Source organism: Protopterus annectens, chromosome 4.part0, assembly GCF_019279795.1.
Source record: "Protopterus annectens isolate FY-2018-M chromosome 4.part0, PAN1.0, whole genome shotgun sequence".
Classification (NCBI taxonomy): Eukaryota; Metazoa; Chordata; order Ceratodontiformes; family Protopteridae; genus Protopterus; species Protopterus annectens.
Genome location: NC_056733.1, coordinates 1,290,277,449 through 1,290,296,759, shown reverse-complemented (window position 1 = coordinate 1,290,296,759; position 19,311 = coordinate 1,290,277,449). Strand labels below are relative to the sequence as shown.

The window sequence follows — 19,311 nt, the reverse complement described above, 5'->3', positions numbered from 1 at the left end:
GAGTATCAGACACCAGTGTGAAAGTGCATATCCACAACTCATCTGAACACAGTCACAGTCACATTATGGTAAGCCTAATTAATATTGCAGTATATGGACTGTGTGAACAAAACTATCCTCATATGTGCCACTCACACACTAACCCTACATATACTGGGCCAATACACAGTGTGGTGTGATGCCTAACTGTGGTATCGGACATGTGTCAGTCTGGCCCTGCAAACATGTACTCTGATAGGGTACCATAAACTGAAGCAGCATGCAACATCAGATAGAACAGGACCAAGAACAATGACATCTACCACAGTCTGTACACAGGCCAAGTAACATATTCACAATGCACACTCTATCAACAGTCACCATAAGTACACAGACCTCACTACTGTACACACTACAACAGAATGTCCAGGTTTTGTCCTCAAATATAAGCCCTACTATACATAACATGTCTAGCAGTCTGATATCTCACTGGCTTGCTATCAGGTAAGATGTCAGTAAATAATGATGTACTGTACATATGCACATCTTACTGCATGGCATATGGACAAACGGTGATAGACTTGGGGGTTGGAGGCACAAACACAGGGCTAATATTGACATATCTCTGTGGTAAACTGAGAAATTTCCTGGTGTAACAGGATTTGTTGTGACATATTTCTTCTGAGGGATATGAAGTCAGTAACTCACATGGCTGTCACCATGTACTGACTGCAATCATCAGAGTATGCTACTGCATTTCTAAAGATAGGAAACATGTGAGTAACACAACACATGTAAGATGCCAAACTCTGGTTAGTCTGCAGATATCCCTACAGGTGAGAGTTTCCTCAAACACATACCACTGTCATGCCAGACTTTAAATCATGTAGAACAGACATATCCACACAGACCCTGTTAAACCAACATTACTTCAAATGCAGAACAGCAATAATTAATTTCTGTCTCCACAGTGTATGTTGTAAGAGGTATTTCCAAGTACCCTCTGTGATGATGTTTTTCAAACACCCACATGAAGTCCTGCTCACAGTGAATGAAAAGGGCCAACACCCACATGAAGTGCTTAGTTATAGGAGTGTGTTTTCATGCAACTGGCTATAGTAAAGATACCACAGCTGTTGTACATGAAATTAGCAAGTGGGAGAGAAAGAGAGGGAGAGAGAGAGAGAGAGAGAGAGAGAGAGAGAGAGAGAGACAAAGACAAAGACAAAGTAAGAAAGTAAGGGAGTAAGAGAGTAAGAGCCAAGTATATTTGTGTATGATCCGTGCATGAAGAGTGGTATCTGGGTAATATAATGGTAGCCTATATTGTTTACTAATCCATACTGTCACATAGTAATTGCATATGGCTGTACACATTTATGGCTGAGGATTGTCTACAACAACCTCTACAGTGTTTGAAAACTGTTGGCCTTGTAATGTGGACAATGGGACATATAGGTCCTCAATATAATGATGCAGCAAAACCCACACTGCAATGGATCCTGTCATTACACAATCACCCCAACACCCATACAGGATACAGATGGCACACACAACCACACACTTACCAATACTGGGTTTTAGACCCCTATCTGACTATGTATTGCTGTTATAGTGTTACACAGTTATTGCATGCACCATGGAGCCTACATTTTGGATAGCTGTCCAAAGGTATCTTTGAAGGTGAGTGACATCAGCAACAGTGCTAAAGGAAGGATAAGAGAAGTGTAGTACGTGTTTATGTCCACAAAAGCAGGTGTCAACAAAGACACACACACACACACACACTCAGGAAAACACACACGTTATCACAGTTGGCAGGATCAGGATTAGAACTCCTACCTAACTAGTTTGCTACACTACAGTATTATGCAGTTATCACAAGCACCACACAGCTTATATGGATGAGATATGGCCAAAGGGTTATTTCAAGATGAATGACATCAGCAGGCATGCTAAATTAGGGCAATGGGAGGTGTACTGATTGTGAATGGCTTCAAAATCATTAATCTCTACACACACATGCACAAACACACAAACACACACACACACATATGCACACACACACACACACACACACACACACACACACACACACACACACACACACACACACACACACACACACACACACAAACACACTTGCCACTACCGAGATGCATAGGTTCATTGCTTCACAGGTGCATAGTAGGTGAATGGGCCTGAAGGCTGTACAAGGCTAGGCAAAGGGAATACCTTGGCATCAGCCCACATGACAATGGTCTCCAGTGTGGCTCAGGGGTGTAGTCCCTGGGGTGGTCTCCACAGGTGGGTATTGTATTCACCATCCACTCATCTGAGTTACTATTGTGGGTGGCCAGTGATGTGCACTGCTTCCCATGTATGTGATCTATATTCTATAACATGGACAGTGTCTGAGTTGTGCACATGTCCCACACACATGTTTTGTGACGTGTGGAAGTGCACTTGAGGTCTCTGGGGCATGTTGTGTGGACAGATTGTTATCTTCTGATGTAGCATTCCTAACCTAATTTGGTGAGACCTGGCTATGGAACTGAGGTTGTGCTTGCACCTACATTGACAGTATGATACAGGTATTCAGTGGAGTAAGTGGCATCTGTCCATACAGGGCATGTGTATAAGGCATAATATTACCTTCGTGGGTTACATTTGCAGACTATACAGTTGTTGCAGGTGTCCAGTGGGGAACATAGCAGAAGGACCACTGTAAGCATTTATTTTCCTACTGTAGGGATGGAACAGGGTGCCATGTCTTTTTACTTGCTGGATAATATGCACTCAGTCAGGTGATGTAACACATCACAGTACTTTCTGATGTCAGTGGCACTGTTGTTGTCAGTAGACATGTAGTCCACTGCAATCACACCATGGGTACTACCTGTGAGGCAATATGCAGGGAACTACCAATATAGTGGTTGTTGCCTAGCCAAGTGTGTTTGTGTATGAGACATGGGTGGAGGGTGTTCTATGAGTAATACCAGGGTTGCCTTGATTGTTCATTAATCCATAATGTCACATGTAGGGTTATGGATTGTCTACACCAGCCTCTCTGGTGTTTGACATCTGTTGCCCTTGTAAGGTGGACATTGTGACATATACTATGTCCTCAACATAATAATTTAGCAAAACCTGCTCTACAATGCATCCTGTTATTACACAATCACAGTACTCTCCATTCAGGACACTAATGACAGACACACACTTGCCAGTACTGAGATTCAAACTCCCTACCTAGGTATGTATTGCTACTACAGTGGACCACATTTATCGCATGTGACATGAAGCTTATAGCCTGGTTGTTGTCCAAAGGTACTTCTAAGATGAGGAACATCACAAGCCCTTGTAAATACTGACATTGGGTGATGTATTGGGTGAGATATCCCAAAACTAATTTTACCCTAAATGCACATTTATATTTGGCAGGGGTGAGGTTCAAACCTCTATCTAACAATCTTTATGGACCATTATGTTACACATTTACCACATGCTCTACTGACCTGACATGGTTTAGGGTTGGCAACAGGTACTTCTAAGGTGGATGATATCTGCAGGACTGTTAAAGTCAGGCTCTGAGATGTGTACTGGGTTTACATGGGGTCAAATCATTGAAGTACACACACAAACACTTGCCATAGATGACATTCAAACCCATGTCTGTGTAGTTACTGCAACTACATTCTTCCACATTTATGACACATGCCACGGAGGTTATAGGGCTAGCCCTTCTCCCAAAGGGGTATTGCAAGGTGACTGAAATCTGCAGGATTGCTAAAGTAGGGCAATGAGAGGTGTAGTGACTGTGAATGGCCTCAAAATCACTAATCTCTCTACACACACACACACACACACACACACACACACACACACACACACACACACATAGTTTCACAGTTGCTATGTCTGGGATTATAACTCCTACCTAACTGGCATGTTACACTATAGCATACACAATTATCTCACGCACCAAGAAGCTTATAGAGCTGGCCATTCTCCAAAGGGGTATTTCAAGGTGACTGACACCAGCAGGCTGGCTAAAGTAGGGCAATGAGAGGTGTAGTGACTGTGAATGGCTTCAAAGTCATTAATCTCTACACACACACACACACACACACACACACACACACACACACACACACACACACACACACACACACACACACACACACACACACACAGAATTTTACAATTGTCATGTCTGAGATTAGAACTCCTATATAACTAGTATGTTACATCATAGCATTATGCAGTTATCCCACATGCCACAGAGCTTGTAGGCCTTAGTCATGTCCAAAGGAGACTGACATCAGCAGGCTTGCTAAAGTAGGGCAATGGGAGGTGTAGTGACTGTGAATGGCCTCAAAATCATTAATCCTTTCACACACAGAGTTTCACAGTTGACTTGTCTGGGATTAGAGCTCCTACCTAACAAGTATGTTACACTATAGTATTATACAGTTATCGCATGTGCCACAGAGCTTGCAGGGCAGGCCCTTGTCCTAATGGGTATTTCAAGGTGACTGACATCAGCAGGCTTGCTAAATTAGGGCAATGGGAGGTATAGTGACTGTGAATGGCCTCAAAATCATTAATCTGAACACACACACATAAAGAGTTGCACAATTGCCATGTCTGGGATTAGAACTCCTACTTAACTAGTATGTCACACTATAGCATTATGCAGTTATTGTACGTGCCATGGAGTTTATAGGGGTGGCTCTTGTCCAAAGGGGTTTCTCAAGGTGACTGACATAAGTAGGCTTGCTAAAGTAGAGCAATGGGAGGTGCAGTGACTGTGAATGGCCTCAAAATCATTAGTCTCCACACACACACACACACACACACACACACACACACACACACACACACACACACACACACACACACACACACACACACACACACAGAGTTTTACAACTGCCATGTCTGGGATTAGAACTCCTACTTAACTAGTACATCACACTACAGAATTATGCAGTTATTGCACACGCCATGGAGCTTATGGGGCTGAGAATTGGCCAGAGGGTTATTTTAAAGTGACAACATCAGCATGAGTGCTAACATGGGCAATGGGAAGTGCAGTGTGTGTGAATGGGCCATAAACCATTCCTCTGGAAACACACACACAACACTCAGTCACACACAACTTTACATTTGACAGGACTGGGTATACAAATGCTAGATGAATACTGATTTGTACTATCATGTTACACAGTTATCACAAGAACCACCAACACTATAGGCCTGAGGGCTACCAAAAGCAAATATCTACAGTGATTGACATCGGGACATCTTGTGATATTGGCTAATTGGATGTGTGGTGGGTGGGACAAGCCTCATGATGGCAACCTCTTTGTCACTGTCTGCCTCTCTCTTCCAAACATCTCTGTGTGTGCATGTTTGACCTATTATAGTGTGTTGGCCTTGGATATGTGTGAGTATTCCTATCCAATGTATGTGCAAAGCATGAATGGTGTGCAATGTGGTGTGTGTGCACAGACATCTGCGACTGACAGATATGTATAGTCCACTGTTGTTGTCAGACATGGGCTTCATTTTTCTAAGTGTTGGAATATGCCCAGTATGACCTTCTGTATTTTGTTGTCAGATATGGGCTTCTTTTCTCTAAGTGTAGGAGCAGGCCCAGTATGGCCCAATATGACCTTCTGTATTGAGTGTGTGAATCCATTCCAGGTAGGTTGTACTCCAGTGCAGGATTTTGTGTTCTACACCCACAGCTAGCAACCTGTTTCTGCAGGATATCTGTAGATAGGTTGCCAATATGGAGTCACAATGGATGAAGGATAGTGGGATACTCTAACTATTGTGTCTGTGCTGCTTGTGTTACACGGTTGGTGTTAGCAGAGATATTCAGACATATGTACTGTTTTACACTGTGATGTATTATGTCATAAACTACTGACAGATATACTTATTTGTTCACAGTTATTTCCTGGGAAATACAAGATGAATGAAGCTGTGTCCAGTATTGTGGTCTGCAGCCTACATATTCTTGCACACTCATGCCATTCTGGAGGGGTAGCTGCAGACACTTGCTGATGGGTCTGTGTAAATGGTCCAGCACCTTGGTACAATGGTGGCTGAGGATCCCCTGCATGTACTTCTATCAACATAACAGAATGGCCATATCCTGCTGTGGCCATACCTCTCAGCTGTACAGATTCACCCAGGTTACCCAGAGGCAGGGCTTATATATCTGGTCAGTTCCCCTTCACACTGTGGCTTACAAGCAAGTTTGTAGCCACCCGTTACTGGGTTTGCAGGCAGGGGTAGTATGGGTACACTTCAGAGTTTCAGACTTCACACACTCCTTGGCATCCATGCTTCTACACCCCCCCCAACACTCTGTTATTCTGTCCTCTTCCTAACATTATGTGAGTAATATCTGAGAATTATCCCTACAGTTATCCCTTCATCCCAGTGTTATTTAGGGTTGGTCCACAGTTCATGCAGTAGAACATGGTTGGCATGCTACTGGGATTTGTTAACATGGCCTTGCATTTGTGTTCTGTGAACTGTGTTATGTTGTTAGTTGGGACAACGTGAGATGACATACATTGGCAGTATGAGTGAGGCACAAGCCTTTGACAGAGAACTGTAGGCAATTTGGTAGTGATGCAGGCCATCTGTAGCAGGCCACTGCATTCTGTCACTCCTACATTCCCAGGCTACAAGCCACTGGATTCTCGTGGGGTGATGGTAAGTGTGCGAGTTGTTAATGGCAATAGTTCCTGTCCATATCAATCCATTGTTCTGGATGCTGGCAGGATGCTGCTTATAGCTAGGGACACACCTGCATGGGACACCTCTTCAGCATGTTGCATTCTGTGGGTATTCCCATACAGAAGTGGGGGTCATACTCTACTCATTACCAACAGCAGGGATATGACCTGTGATAAACCTGTGGCTGATGGTGGGGTGAGCTGAGTGCATGTGTGATATGGAAGCTTCTTGCAGCTGACTCACAGATATACCTGGGGAATTCCCCTTATGCTGACTTGTGGGGACATAGGCAGTCTCTCATTACTTCATAACTGTGCCTTTTGTGGTCTGCCAGTGATTGGCCAGTCTACATCAGTATTCCATACTACACAGACAACTAATGTGCTGCTAACCTGTATGTACAATTCCAAAGGTGTGTGCAGTTGACAGTTACATTTTATGTACTCTATCTCGGGTACTTCCACCTGTGTACTGTGTGTATGTCTGGGCCCACATTCATGGCATGTCCATCTTTCAGACGGTGACAGATATTGACATCTGAACAATGAGTATGGATGACTGCTGAATTTTGTCTTGCTGGGATGCATTGTGGTTGGCACTGCAGTTGTCAGAACATGTCCCTGCCATCGACAGTACTGGCCATAGGCCACCAGGACACAACCCTCCATGCCTACCTGCTGACCACTTCCACACAATATACAGCACACAACAACATAACACACAGAGACCTGCATAATGTACACATCCAACAATCTATCCTGTAAATTGGGCCAGCTCAGGTAATCTGTGCTCCACTGTTATTATACCTACAGGTACATGTTGCTGCATTTCTACATAGGATTGTGGGGGAGGGGGGCACACCTGACAACTGTAAACATTTGCTATGACTGCACTGGTATTTCAGATACTCTGTTGGCTTCCATTTTGTTTTGTATTCTGACCTATCATGCAGACTAGAGGCATATCAGTAGCATACAGATCTTAGGTTTTATTGACCTACATTTCAGTTTTAGACTTCTTACCCTTCAGAAAAAAAAGCATACAACTGCCTGACCTGTTGTAGTCTTTCTGTGTAGGTCTGGATGGGGGGCTATTCTCCATTGCCATTGATTGGAGGCCTTAGCACAACCTTTCTTTATGGTCATCTACACCTGCCTGGCTGGCTGAGGCTGTTGTTGTGTATGTGAGCCTCCCTGACTTGCATGTGTGTATCCTATGGACACACATTTGGACCACCACATGTACTGCAGTGGGATTGTCACCTTGTTTAGTACTGCCTACTTTGTTGACTCCAATATTTGTTATGGATTTCTTGCTGCCCATATAGGTGTCCACTATCTGCTACAATCCCATTCAGCCACCCGATTCTCTTGCATGCTCACATCCATACCATAAATACAACTAGCAGAACATACTACTCCATTCAGCAATTGATAGGAAGAGTGACTTACCTTGTTGCTGTGCCTGTATTGGGGATGGTGCTGGAGGGCTGACTATGTTGGATGCACATAGTACACTCCCTATACATGGTAAAGCATGGGTAGTGTCATGTTTGGCATCTCTTTTACTGTATGTGCGAGTCAGAGAGAGTTGTCATTCCCTGGGTTCCTACCATGTCAATGTATGTGCTATGCATTGCCTCTTTGTCAAAGCCTGGGCATACTGGGCATGCCTCCTTCTGCCTACATGGGCAGGCTCAAGTTGTTCATCCTCTGAGTCACTCTGTGCCTGTGCTGGCCTTGGCAATGGTGGGGGCCTGTGTGGCCCTGCCCTGTGCTGTTCCTGCTGCAGCTGTTTCCGCAGGATCATATTGTGTATCATGGCACATACAATGAAACTTTGTGTATATGTAGCTGGAGAGTACTGCAAGGCTCCACCAGATATGTCCAGGCACTGGAATTGTGACTTGAACTTCCCAAACACATGCTCTATTATGATTCTGGTTTTTGCGTGTGCCACATTATGGAGTTCTTTTTCGGGTGTGTGTGCATTTCTGATAGGTGTCATCAGTCATAGCTCCAGTGCATAACCAGCATCCCCCACTAGGTGGCCATAAGAGATGTCCCCACTGGCAAATCTCTGGTACAGCTGTGTCATATGCCAGATGTGGGAGTCGTGATAGCTTCCAGGGCTACCAGCACATACATTCATTATAATGCCCTGGGCATCACACACAACCTGGCAGTTGAAGGAGAGGAAACCCTTGCGGTTTATGTAGACCCTACCCCACTCATCAGGGGTCCTTTGATGTGTATGTGCATGCAGTCTATAGCACCTACTACCTTAGGGTATTATGCTATTTGGTGGAAGAGACGCATATTGCTGGTCAATGCATCATGGGTGTTGAGGAAATATATGTGCTCACCAGAATGTGCTGACATGGCATGCAGGAACTGGTGGAGTACCCTGGATGCTGATGCCTGTGATATCCCCATGATATCCCCAGTTGGTCTTTGGAAGGTACCTGTGGCAAGTATTCTTAAGCCTACACATACCTTGGTATCCACTGGGATGGGTTTCCCTCTGTTGGTTCTGTGTATGAGGCATGGCCAGCACAGCTCAACAGTTTGCTGTAGGATGTCCCTGTCCACCCAATAGTGCTCCACTATCTCCAACTCATGTAGCCCCTGGTAGGTTACCCTGGGTCTGTACACTCTTCTCTTTCTCCTCACTGTGGGTTGGTCATCAGCATTTTCATCCTCACTACCCTCCGTCTCTTCCACATATTGATGTATGAGAGCGATAGCAGCCCCAATTATTTTGTTAGTTTTTTAAGGTAAAATTTCCCCATCTGTATACACCAGTGGTATAGAGTTTCGGGAAAAAACAGAATCAAAGGTGTCTGCATAGTTTATAGTAGTGTGCTGGGCTGGGCGGGGGTGCTGCCTGTGTAATTGGCTGATTCTGATACATTTCACCTGCCAGCTATGCTAGTTCTCCTTGATTGCCTTCCTACTGCTGTTTTCCCTTCCCATTGCCTTCCTGTTTAAGCTCCGAGGCATGCCGTGCATACCCAGTGCTCAGATGTGAACAAAGCTGCTATTTCCTGTTTTTTTTTTTTTTTGTTTAAAACCTAGTGCGCGTTGCAAACACCCATGTAGGAAATGTATACACTGCAGCCTCAGGCACACCCCCTCCTTCCTTAGCTGTGCTTAGTTAAGGGCAAATTTGGCCACAGAGCTCCAATAAGCTTACAGCATGCATGAAACTCCCCCTTATGAGGTCATCTACCTCTTATGCTTATACCATGGTGTTGCTACACCTACATGGTTGGGTGCAAGCTAACACTGAGGGGAAATCTGTGATTTGGTATCAATCCCCTCATTTGCATAAAACTGACTGCTAATGCATGGTTACAAAACTGACATTCAGCCTTCCCCCTTATCAACTACTATTCCATGGTATTTTTGTCTTATGCATGCCATTGCCTATTATGGCAGAATGCTGATTTTGGTTTAAAAGCTTATTTCCAACTTGTTTCTTATTTTCGGGCCGATCCTGTTTGTGCACCGCTGCCCTATGCTTAAAAGGCCGATATCAGGCAAAAAAAAAATAAAAGTTATTTTTTATAATTTTGCAACTATTTCCCATGCCAATGGCCATATATTTGGCCATGGCATGCCTACTACATTGAACAGATGCTTTCTTTGGAGGTGTCATGCCTCCGTTTTGTAATTTGCAGAAATGTATTTGGTTAGTAGCCGAATACATTTCTGCAGGTTACACTGTTCCTGCACAGACGCCTGCCTGCTTCCTGGATCACTAATACACCTCATTTGCATGGTTTTCAACTGTAAATGGAGATTAGCATACAGGAGCTGTGTCCCAGCAGGAATAGTGTAGGAGTGCTCGTGCATATCCCGGGAGCTTGTTCATGGATCACTCGTCGGCCATATTGATTGTAGCAGCTCTTGCACTATTCCTGCACGCTGTGCAGAGCTTGTTGAATCCTGGGGAGTATGTTTCCTGGTACTTGAAATCCTTTGTCTGTCTAGTAATAAAACTCCATAATCTTTGAATGGAGCATATATGGAGTCAGAAACTTCCTATAAAGTTCTAAACTTAGTTATCTCTAGATACTTTGCAAAACATCTAATATTATACAAATGCATGTTTCATAGCCTAGCCTTTAATTGAGACATTTATATGCTTATCCAGGAATGTGTTTGCTTTTATTAAAATTATCACAGTCTCCTAGATACATAAATGAATATTTTGCTCACGTGTAACTTCTATCTTCCTCTGGTTAGTAGCAATATGAATTCTGTTCACATTTATGCAGTGACGGATGGTGACTTCAAATCAACGGGGAGCTGCAGGAGACAGCTGAATGGGTGGAGCCAACCATAAAGGGGGGCCAACTAGAAAGTGTTGGAGCTATGCTCAAAACCACAAAAACTGGGACTTTAATTAAATACGCTGCCCTGGGTGCCAAACCATCATTATGAGAGTCCAATCAAGACAAAATGAAGTGGAGAAGAAAAAAATATTTCAATGCATTGGCTACATGACAGCTTACTTAATATCTAGATGGAAACAAAAAGGTTGTGAGGCATGAAAAAATTAATTACTTTTAAAATACATAAATGGAATGCCAGTCAAAATCAGACATAAAAAAGCAAGCAGCACTCAACTCAAACCACTTCTCCTTGCACTGCAGTTCTAATTATAATTTATATTCAGCTTTATAAAAGTACCAAGTAACATGCTGAAAGTAGCAAACTCTGTGATACCCCCACTTGTGAAAATGTTTCTTATCCAAAAAGACCTGCTGCCTGACAACAACTATCTTCTTGTCTACTTGTTTCAGGGGAAAACATGATCAAAGTAAAAAATGAATAGAAAACAAGAAACAAGCACCAGATACATTGCTTAAAGGATTACTGCACAGGTTATGGAACACACATGATAGATTGGCATTCTGTTTAGTTTATGGGTAAAGCCTGCAAAGATGACTGCAGGTCCCCAACAAATATAATGAGGTTCTGAAATACTGTAATCCTGTCCTTTATTACAAATACTGTCATATGCATTTATGTTATCTAGTTATGTAAATATTCTCTGCATGGCAACAATGAAAAGGCTTTCAATGTTGATAAGTTTTTAATAGTATCAAATCCAATAGCCAAAGATAGGAAAAGGCAACCACCAGGAGTCGAATAATCCAGTCTTAGAAGTAAAACTGTTAGTCTTTTAATTCGTGCACAAACGTGAGCGCTTTCACAAACCGCTTCATCAGACCATAAAAATTTCTAACTGCAAAAACATTTCCTTATATATTCATCACATGGTACAAAGGTAATTATTCAATTAACAATTAAAAATATGTATATCTTATTGTATACAACTAACTACTTTACATTACAATTGTATTCATAACTACTATGTATCTATTCATATTAGCAACATCAAATATCTAAATATGTATATATAAATTCTAAAATAATCTAGTATAAAAATAACTATAAACAAGATTGTAAAAACACCCTATGGCTGCAACTAATGCTATACATATAAAATGCACCTTTACTAAGTGTCTAGACTGCTGGTGCTATAATTAAGTAACACATAATGGCAGAGATATATGCGCATATAAGAGATCGCTGAAACATATATAAATTATAAAAACATCCTATGGCTGCAATTCATGCTATACAAATAGAATGCAACATAACTAAATGTCTACTGCTGGTGTTAAAGTTAGATAACACTTAATGGCTGAAACATAAATACAAATGATATATATAAATATGCAAATAAGAAATTGCTAAAACGTATATACGTTTATGAAAACATCCTATGGCTACAATTCATGCTATACAAATAGGATGCAACATAACTAAATGTCTGTTGCTGATATTAAAGTTAGATAACACTTGATGGCAAAGATATATATACAAATAAAGGATATACACTAATGAAAATGTTATAATTATTAGTGTAGGTATATATATTGAGATGAATCATACAATGGCAAATCTGCTATCTAGTAATTAAACCTCTAGATCTCAAAATAGGTTTAAGTGAGGCCCTCTCATTGAGGCCTCTACCTTTATCTGCACTCATTCTCATTATCCAGTTTATTTCCTTTTTCTCTGTGCCATTCCTTATGTTACCTTCCCTTATTCTAGGTGTTACTATGTCTATGACCATGAAGCAGAAAGCATGCTCATGGCCATTAGCCAATGTATGTTTCGCTAAGGCATTATTTACATAGCCAACCCTAATGGCATAAAGGTGTTCTCTCATTCTATTATGGAAAACCCTATTGGTTTTACCAACATAGAATGAGGAACATACTTGGCAAACAGCAAGGTAAACAACATGAATGGTGCTGCAATCAGCAGACACTCAAAATTTAAAGAGCTGACCTGTGTCTGGATGTATAAAGCTATCACCTATATTAATGTATGAGCAAAAATTACACTTTCCGCACGGATTAGTCCCTATATAATTTACAGTATTGTGCTCTTCAGAAGAATAACAGAGCAATCTTTTGAGATTGGGTTTGTTTTTGTATTGAAACTTAGGCCTATCCCAACAATTTTTCTTATCTCTATGTCGGTAGTTAAAATACAGCAATGATGATTAATAACGTCCATTATGTTCTTATTATCTACAGTATAGAACATGGGTATCTTCAGTTCTAAAATTCTACTATTTTGCTTGTTATAAATATCAGTACATTCAGAGTAGTATGGTGCAGCTCTGTTTTCTCTTAGAAGATCTATACTCTGTAAACCATTTTCTATCTCTGAATATTTATAACCACGTTTAGATAGCCTTTCCTTAAAGACATTAATCTCTTTTTTATAGCCATTTTCTGTTGCATTAAGACGTGAAATCCTCATTCCTTGCCCTTTAATAATGTTACTAAATATGTGTTGAGGGTGCATGCTACGTCTATGAAGAAGTGCATTTTTGTAGCATTTCTTCCTATAGACACCAGTGTTGATATAGTTATCCATCACTCTCTCTACATAAACATCCAAAAATTCTATTTTGGCAGATGAAAAGTTAGATGTAAATTTAAGGTATGTGGTCATACTATTCATTTGTGTAATACACTTTTCCAATTCAATAGTATGCCTATTAAAGCTTACTTGCATCTTACAATCTCAGACAAGCTTACCTGATGGTCATTAAAGCATTGCTACTTAAACACAGAGAAACAGGCACTGCAACAACATGCATTTTCTGAATAATAAGAAGCATAATTCAACAGTATAAAAATATGACAGAAAACCAGAACATTCTGCAATATCAAGGACAGATGAAAAGCCACTGCAGTACTTGTGTCTACCTTAGATGGGGGGATACTCTTCACATTTACTCTGCATAACTGCTCCTTGCCTTGCTTGGACACATCCAGAGTCACTACATGGGGGAGTGGGGTATAACAAGTATGTCACAATTTGAAATGTCTCTGGCTGATGGTGATGGCCCTGACAAATCTGTCATACCTCTCAACCTCAGAGTAAGAAATCTGGACAAAGCCATAAACAGAAATGGGACAAATGTCCAAAAATAAGGACAGTTTTTTAAATATTGCTCTTATAAACTTAGAAAGATAATAGAATAGTAGGTCTTGAATTAGGATGCATTTTCTGAAGCGTATGAAATCTGAAACTCAAATGTCTGTCATTGTTTTCTAACTTCAATCTTTAATGATCTGCCACTAATTTGCCAGAAAACCACAATTTTATGAAAAACAGACCAAAAATGTGATTCAAAAATATAAAATAGCCACACAATACAGCTGGAAACCTGTCAAAGAAGGGACACTTTTTGATATTAGTACTGTTAAGTTGAGCAACTGACAAAAATAACAGAATCTACATGCATTTCTGAGATAAAAGTAATCTATAACTCTGATCATTACAATTATTTATTAATTGTAAACCCTAGACATTTTCTTCTAAAATTGCCATTTTGTGGAGGGATTATTAGGGGGAGAGCAACATTTTGCGCCAAAATCGGGGACAGTTGAAAGGTTTGGATATACCTAATTCTATAAAGTGATTTATTTGTGCGTACCTCTCAACTTCTTAATGCAGGAAATCTGGATAAGGCCAAATATATTGGGTGAACAAACAAACAGTACTAAAAATTGCTCTTGTATAAATTTAGTTGATAGAATAACAGTTCTTGCTTTATCATGTATTTTTATAGGTTCATAGGTTTATAGGTGTGTACTAGACTAGTGACCCTTCAGCCTTTAAAAGCCTAGCCCATAGGATTACCCTGGTATCATGCCGCCCGACCCTAAAGGTGAATGAATCTAAAAGTTAAAACTAAAATAAAATTATAATAATGACATACTATAGCTGATCTTAATTTCAGCACAGGTTTCAAGGATAACATTTCATTTAAACCAGGGGCAAAACTTGCATCAAGAATAATTTGCCAATATAGCACCCTATATTCCTATATATTATTATAATATTTATATTTATATTTTTAAATACTTTTATATATTATATATGCAAGCATTTTATGGTTTATTTTAATAATAATACATGTATTTATCTTTTAACAAGATGAACATGCATTTAATTTAATTTCCACAAGATGGTGTTATTTCATTGTATTTTGGATTCAATTTGGCTTCTGCATTTGAAAAAATTTTTAGAAGCATTTCAGGTTTGTGCTGGTAATACTTATATTTAACAAAGCAATTTTAACTAAGGTTTATGTTTGAAGCATTTTATATAACAATATATATATATATATATACATATCTATTTATTATATCTATTTAATATATAAAATTTTAATTTTAACTTTTAGATTCATTCACCTTTAAGGTTCATGTGTTTCAATGCATTTTGCATGTGTAATTGAATTTGTTCACTCATTGGTTCATTTGAATTAGATTAGTTTATTTATTCATCAAAGGAAGAGAGGTTAGGTATCTGATGAAGTTATTGTGACAAAAACGTATGTGGATTAACTTTACAGTGTTATTGTGCTGTTGCTTGTGCTTTGCAATTTTATTTGCTGTGCTGTGCTGCTATGATTTAGCTTGCTGTGGATTGTTTTTGTGCTTGTTCATTAAAGCAGTTGTCCATTTTGCTGAGCTCCTGGGTCAGACATGGCTTTATAAGTCAAGCAGAGATCACCTCTAAGTAGGTGATATGAGGCAGAGAATAGTTGGAGTTTTTTGAGTCTGTCCATATATGACAAGTGTTTAAGGCCTAGGATCCTCTTCATATGGTACTTTTGTACCCTCTCCAGTTGTTGCAGGTGTCCAGTGAGGTACATGCCAAATGGGGCATTGTACTCGATGATTGGCCTAATGAGGGAAGAGTAGAGGGAGACAATGACCTCTTTCTTCCTGGATGCAAAACCCTTAGTAATGAGATGTACCACATCAAAGGACTTTCTGAACACAGTGGCAGTGTGGTGGTCGAAAGAGAGGTTGATGTCAACCTGTGTTCACAGATCTCTTATAGCACCTTCTGTGTTCAGTGGACTACCATTGATGTGGTAGTTAATGGGAACTGGGTTTTCCCAAAGGGGATGACGACACATTTTTTTGGCATTGAGCTTAAGGCCATGGTTCTGGCACCAGTCATTGGTCTCAGTGAGGCCTTTCTGTAGGATGTCAACATCACTTGGGGAGTTAATAATGGCACCCAACTTGCAATCGTCTTTGAACTTTGTCAGCCAGAGTCCCTTTGTGTTGGATTGGACTTCTGAGAAGTAGATACCAAACAGGAGACGACCCAGGACTGATCCCTGTGGGACTCCACTTGTGACTGATCAGCAGTCTGACTTGGAGTCAGCTACTTTCACATAGTGGGTTCTATCTATGAGCCAGTTTGCAACCAACCTATTGATATAGGGGTTGATGTCTAGCTTAGTGAGTTTTTCTATGATTCCTGAGTGGGAAATTGTATCAAAGGCCTTGGACAGATCAAGGTAGGCTGTATGAACCACCTTGCCTTCATCCACAGCTCTGGTGACTGACTCAGATAAGTCAACCAAGTTGAGCAGGCATGATCTACCCTTCACAAAACCAAACTGTGTGGGATCCAGAGTTTGGAGATTCCCTATATCCTTATTTATTAGGTCCATGATGATGCTTCCATACCTTTGCATATCATACTTGTCAGGCTAATGGGGTGATAGTTCCCAGGGTCTGTAGTCGCTCCTCCTTTGTGGAGATGGATGACTATAGCAGTGCGCCATTTGGTAGGGACAAAACCTGAGGTAAGGCTGTGATTGAACAGGGCACACAGGTGAGGTGCCAGTTCACTCTGTAGTTCATGTAGAACACAGCCAGGAATATTGTCAGTTCCCAGAGAGGCTGTATTCCTGGCCTTGGACAGTGCTGTTTTAACCTGTGCAGCGGTAATACTAGGTGTCTGGCAATCTACTGGTATTGTGATTGGTCCTTTGGGGGGAGAGGGGAAAAGTTGGCACTGAATCTGTCAGCCAGTATATTGGCAATATCTGTTGGCTCTGTATAGGATGTACCATTGTGAAGTAGCTCAGAGCAAATCTGGGTATTGCCATGGAGGTTCTTTACATAACTGTAGGAGGCCTTGAGGTTGTCTTTACTATTTGCTGCAATTCTGTTTTCATAGCTAACTTTAGAGGATTTGATGAGGGATCTCAACTTTTTGTTCAGGCTGATAAGGGAGATTTTTCAGTTTTGGGACTTCAACTTATTCTGAATCAGTTTCCTCCTTCTGTTGTAGAGTTTGTTTATGGCAGGGGACCACCAGATTGGCTTCCTTTTTTTGGAGGAGAGTGTCTTGGTTCTATTGGGTATGGCGAGATCCATGCATTTGTGTACGTGTTTGTACAGTGCATTGATGTATGATTCAGTGGTCATGCAACTATTCTCCATTTGCATGGGTGCCGTGAAGTTAGCCACCTCTATTCTTAGGAGCCCAAAGTTAGCTTTGGAGAAGTTTTTCATGGTGGTTTTCTTTGCAAGGGTGGGAGGGATATGGATTTCCAAGGTGATTAGTTTGTGGTCAGATCTAACCAGGAAGGTGTTGACTATTGCTGTAGAGCAATGGTCACCCATGTTAGTAATGACCAGGTCAAGGATGTTGCTACCTCTAGTGGGAGCAAGAATGAGCTGGTCCAGGGCATTGGAACTAATGAATTCTAGGAAACGTTGGCTAAGTGTATTGGTACATGTGTAGTTTTCCCAGTTAATGGAGGGGTAGTTAAAGTTGCCCAGTATGAGTGTGTTAGGTTGGACCTTAATATTTTCCAGGGTGCTTAGGAATGTGGAGTGAGTGTCTTGGGACATGGTTGGGGACCTGTAACAAGTTACAACCTGAATTGCTGTTTTACCCAATGTTAGCTGCACCTGAAGTATCTCTGATGCATTATGTTGGGCTACCAGTCTGGAGGTGTCTGCATCCTTTATGAATATGGAAACACCAACACATTTGGAGGTTCGGTCCAACTTCTGGGGCCGAAAGGTGTGGAATGAGTTATAGCCCGGTAGTACAGGGGTGCCTTCTGCTGCCTTGAGCCAGGTCTCTGTTACAGCACAAATGTTGATGTTCTCCATTTTAAGGAGTGCTTTGAGTGAGTTCATTTTGAGATTTAGAATTCTTGTGTTGAGCAGCATGACCCTTAGATTGCATTTATTTGTAACTGTTATGGTGATAATTTGGTCTTTGGAACACCACCTAAAAAGGCACTATAGGGGTGGCAAGAGCCTTGGCTAGTATCCAGAAGCCCAGGGGTGACAGATGCAAGCCATCTCTGGCAAAGCATTGAGGCCCGTCAATCATGTCATCCCAGGCAGACAGATACTGGATCCCCTTAGAATGACACCAGAAACTTAGCCAATTGTTGAAATCAATCATTTTCTGTTTGTACTGTGATATCATTCTGGGTGATGGTAGGATGCTGCTCAGGGCTAGGGTCATACCCACCTGGGCTACATAATCTGAGAGCTCCTCCATGTCTCTTTTCATGTAGTCAAGGGAGGTATGTCTCAGGTCATTCACACCCACCTGTACAATAACAGATTCATATTTGTACCTGTTGTTGAGGGACCTGAGTGCATGCATTATATGGCAGATCCTGGCACCTGACAGGCAGCTGACTGTTACTTTTTCCTTATTCAACCTAGTGAGTGGGACATCAGTGTGTCTCACTATCGAGTCACCTATGACTCGTGTGACAGGCATGCTGTTGGCTTTGATTGAATGGCACACTGTTTAGGAGAGTTATGTGTCTCATGATTAGTGTTGTGTTGTGGTGGTTGACTGTGTTTCTGCCTTGGAGATCTCTGCTGTTTGGATAGATTTTTATTGAGAGCCTCCACGAAGGTGGGTATGTGGTTTGTGTTTTTATGTGAAGGCAGTGCTGGTGTGTGTTCTGGAGGGCTATGTGTTCAATCTGGTGTCGTGCAAATGTTGACCTTCTCCTGTTGACCAGCTATTCCGGTCTTGGCTGGAGAGTACGTGGCTTCCAATTTGGATATATAAGTGCATCTCTCACATGTCTGAGTGTTGGGAGGTAAGAGGAGAGGGTTGTCTGTGTACATGAGACAGTTGCTACATTGCCTCAAGATATCCAAGTTCACCAGAT

At 41.3% G+C, this 19,311-nt stretch overlaps 1 protein-coding gene across 1 annotated transcript in view; it reads right to left on the bottom strand.

The window, feature by feature from the left end:
• Nucleotides 1–19,311, bottom strand: part of LOC122800436 (vomeronasal type-2 receptor 26-like) — a 95,766-nt gene that overhangs the window by 67,292 nt on the left and 9,163 nt on the right. The window contains exon 2 of the mRNA XM_044069881.1: nucleotides 13,362–13,738. Within this exon, the coding sequence (XP_043925816.1) occupies nucleotides 13,362–13,738 (377 nt within the window). The remainder of the gene's footprint in view (nucleotides 1–13,361; nucleotides 13,739–19,311) is intronic.